Below are 4,185 nucleotides of genomic sequence, written 5' to 3'. Positions count from 1 at the left end.
TCTTCACAGAAGCAAAGCCCAAACCACACCCACTGCCGTGGAGTCCATTCTGACTCACAGCGCCCCTAGAGGACAGAGTGGAACTGCCCCACAGGGTTTCCAAAGTTGTCAATCTTTACGGAAGCAGACGCCTCATCTTTCTCCCATGGAGTAGCTGTGGATTCAAATCACCAACTTTTCAGTTCTGTTCCATCATACATACACACGTACATGTATGTATGTACGTATGTATGGAGCCTTGGTGGCCCAATGGCTAAGTGCTCGGCTACTAACTGAAAAAACAGTGATTCTAATTCACCTGGAAGCCCCATGGAAGAATGCCCTGGAGACCTATTCCTGAGAAGGTAAGAGGCTAGAAAACCTTGTGGAAGTCTGCCGTCCCATGGGGTCACTAGGAGTCAGAATCGACCCAAGGGCATCTCACAACAACATACATACACACACACAAATGTGTATGTGCACATGTGTACACAAACATGTATAACATTTATCTTTTAAAAGGGCACAAATACACTTCACTGTGACTGACTTGAGAATGAAAGACAACACATGAGGTTTCTTAATATTTTTTTCCTTATGAAGAGAAACTGTTAGCACAGTGAGTTTCAGGAGCCTTGAGGCTCACCCTGGAGATGGAACCAAGGTTCATTCGGAAAGTTCTGGAAAGTGCCAGAGAGATGAATCATAGGCAGGGTCACCAGCTGAGAGAGAAAAGAGGGTGGGCTTGGGGAAAAGCCTTAGGTACAACAGGACATGCTTAAAACAGCCTTTCTAGAAAGAGGAAAGAAATCTCTCCAGACACGTACCACGTCATCAACACCCACGGAAGCAGCAGTCTAGGAATCAGACATTTTATGGCACTGGGCAAATCTGCTGCAAAAGACCTCTTTCAAGTGTTAAGAAGCAAAGATGTCACTTTGAAGACTGAAGCACCTAACCCAAGCTATGGTGTTTTTAAGTGCCTCATATTCATGTGAGAACTGGACAATGTGCATAAGGAAGACCAAAGAGGTGATGCTTTTGAGTTGCGAGGTTGGTTAAGAATACTGAAAGTACCACGGACTGCCAGAAGAACGAACAAGTCTGTCCCGGGAGAATTGCAGCCGGAATGCTCCTTGGAAGCGAGAATGACCAGACTTCGTCTCACCTGCTATGGTCATGTTGTCAGAAGGGACCGTTCCCTGGAGAAGGATGTCATGCTTGGTAGGGTGGAGGGTCAGCGAAAGAGGGGGAGGCCCTCAACGAGATGGACTGACACAGTGGCTGCAATGATGGGCTCAGGTACAGCAGGGATTGTGGGGCTGACACAGGACCGGGCATTATTTCGTTCTATTGTCCGTAAAGTTGCTATGAGTCAGAGATGATTCAATAGCACCTAACCACAATATGTCATCAGCAAAAACAAATGACTCTGGGAGCATGGACTCCACAGAGCTGTGGTAGGCAGTACGAACGGAACCAAGAAGCCAAATCCTCACTTCCCTCCCTGCTGGCTGTGTGAACTTCGAGCAAGGACTTGACGTCACGATGCCTCTCTCTTCTCCCTTGTAAAATGGGGACACCAGCAGTACTTACCTTATAGAGCTGTCATCAGCAGAAACATGACATATAGCTCTAGCCTGGCTCAGCACCAGCGTTCAGCTTTAAGTACACAAAGTGCTAGGAGAAGGTTTCACACAACATGCAAACGTTTCTCTGATCCACGAGGAAGCTCTTCCCGTCACTTACACACAGCGGCAGGGAAGAATGGAACGTGGTTGCACAGTGAGCGTCCACACCGTCAGTACAGAACTCAGGCACTGGGGTGAGGGGAGGTCCACCGCCTTTGTCCCAGATATAGAGAGCAATCTGTCACGAGAGAGGAGACCAGCAATGAACAGGGGCACTCGGCCGACGTGCCAAGGGCAACAACACACAAAACATCTCAGGCGACAGGCAAAGACGCCTTCCACAGAGAGCAGGGGGTTGAATCACAGTAATGTGAGAATAGTCAACTTTTTTTAAAAAAAACCTTCAGAAAGGGTAATTTCTGAGGAAGGGCATTTTTCATTTCTGTGGAGTCCAGATTTCTGGGGTCCACGGAGGTGGAAGTGACCCGCCCAAGCTACCACTCTGGGACCATCTTTGAACCCTGAGCCTTGAGAAAAGTAGACTCCTAAAGTCGCCTCTAGGTCAAATAGCAGGCTAGCCTTGAGCGCCGTGTTTTTTTGTAGAATTATTCATGCATTTAGTTTCAGCCAACAGAAACTCCAAAGACCTGACTACAAGCTCTGTCTTACAGCCAAGCAGGAATGAACTGTCACTCTAAGCAACGCTGTATGGAACCCCACCTGACCCCAAACTGTCTTATCTGTTCTAGTCCACCCTTTCCCCGTTGTTTTTGTGGTTGTTGTTAGATGCTACTGAGTGTCCGGAAGTTCCGACTCACAGTGACCCAGCACATAGCGGACACACTGTCTGGTCCTGTGCTAGCCTCACAATCCTTACTAACTGTTTGGGCACCTCCAGCGCCGCTCTGACAGGAATAGACCACAAATGGGACGCTTGAACAAACAGGAGTTTATTCTCTTACAAATTTTGGAGGTTTTCAGTCCAAGTTCAAAGTGCCAGGTTCCAGGGGCTGGGTGAAAACCCCTCAACCTTGGGCTTCAACTCTGCCTCCTGCTCTCCCAGCCTATTAAAGCTGGAGGCTTTTTCTTTACTCAGGCAGCTGCTGGCTACTGAGGCTGACAAACCCAAGGCTGACAAGTAAAAAGGCACAGTCCCAATGTTACCAAACCACACAGCAGGCCATCGATTCAAGTCCATTGAAAGTCCCAAGGCCGGCAGAGCATGGCAGGCTGCTGAACAAAGACGCAGCTACATGCAGGGTTCAAGTGTGCCATAGGCTAGAGACCATTCCCAAGGCTTCCCCTTATATACAGGAAACAGACCACATCCCAAAGGAAGGTCCTTAGCTACTTGTGGTAGAACCCACCCTGGAGTTGACTAACAGTCTCATCATGGGGAATAACTACCACCAGCTGCCCAGCCACTCAACCAGGCCCAGCCAGGCTGACACACAACCTTAACTCCCACAATGTCCTTGAGCCCATCATCATAGCCACTGCGTCAACCCATCTCATTGAGTGGCTTCCCCTTCTTCTCTGACCCTCTACTTCACCCTCAACTCCAATTTCAGAAGCCAGCTCCTCCCAGCCTTTGTGGACTGCCTTCCAACCCACGGTGGTCATTTTCCAGCACTAATATCAGACAAGGTTTCCTTGGTATTTCTTCATAAGATTTTCAGGGGACAATTCTTTCAGAAGTGGACCTGGCCACATCCGTCTTCCTAGTCTGTCTGAGTCTGGCAGCTCTGATGAAAACTGTCCACCACGGATGGTCCTGCCGACATTGGAAACACATGGGGCTTAGCGCCCAGCATCACGGCAACACGCAAGCCACCACGGGACGGCACGCCGACAGACGGGTGGGGGGCTTCCTCCATGTGATACAGAATTCCCAGTGACAATATGAAATATAAAAATCTATGGAAGACCTCCCTTCTTTGGGACATTTTTTTTTCTTTATCAAATTGGAAATGGTGCCCTAATTTGTAAATCATATATTACAATCAATTTCTCTTACTCACTTAAGACAGTTTTTGTTTTAACGTTTCATATGGTCCCATATAATTTTATAACAATTAACTATGAATCTGGCTTCCAAAAACATCCAAAGCAGTCCTAGAAGATTCTATGGGAGGACACATCCTAAACCCTCAGAGAGAGAGGTAAGAAAATACTGTCGGAACTCTACTTTCCCTCAGTGTGATAATGAAACACCTGGAGTGGTCGACTTGACGAAAGTAACTGTGATAGATACAATTGTGTCCCAAAAAATGTGCTGTAAATCCTAACCCCTATACTTGTGGAGAGGAACCTGGCGGTTCAGTGGTTGAAGCATTTAACTGCTAACCAAAAAGTCAGCAGTTTGAACTCACCAGCTGCTCTGCGGGAAAAAGATGAGGCATTCTGCTTCTGTAAAGATTTACAGCCTAGGAACCCTGTGGGGCAGTTCCACTCTGTCCTCTAGGGGCGCTGTGAGTCAGAATGGACTCCACAGCAGTGGGTGTGGTTTGGGCTTTGCTTCTGTGAAGATTGACAGCCTTGGAAACCCTGTGGGGCAGTTCCACTCTGTCCTCTA

General features: G+C 47.9%; 1 protein-coding gene across 1 annotated transcript in view; it reads right to left on the bottom strand.

Moving 5' to 3' along the window:
* B3GLCT (beta 3-glucosyltransferase) overlaps positions 1-4,185 on the bottom strand; it is a 183,601-nt gene that overhangs the window by 79,846 nt on the left and 99,570 nt on the right. Inside the window, 1 exon segment of the mRNA XM_007958278.1 lies at positions 1,729-1,848. Within this exon segment, the coding sequence (XP_007956469.1) occupies positions 1,729-1,848 (120 nt within the window).

The sequence above is a fragment of the Orycteropus afer genome, unplaced genomic scaffold, assembly GCF_000298275.1.
Source record: "Orycteropus afer afer isolate SDZICR_OR568_19922 unplaced genomic scaffold, OryAfe1.0 scaffold00902, whole genome shotgun sequence".
Classification (NCBI taxonomy): Eukaryota; Metazoa; Chordata; class Mammalia; order Tubulidentata; family Orycteropodidae; genus Orycteropus; species Orycteropus afer.
The sequence above is the reverse complement of the archived record's forward strand: the minus strand, read 5'-3'. Positions and strand labels throughout refer to the sequence as shown.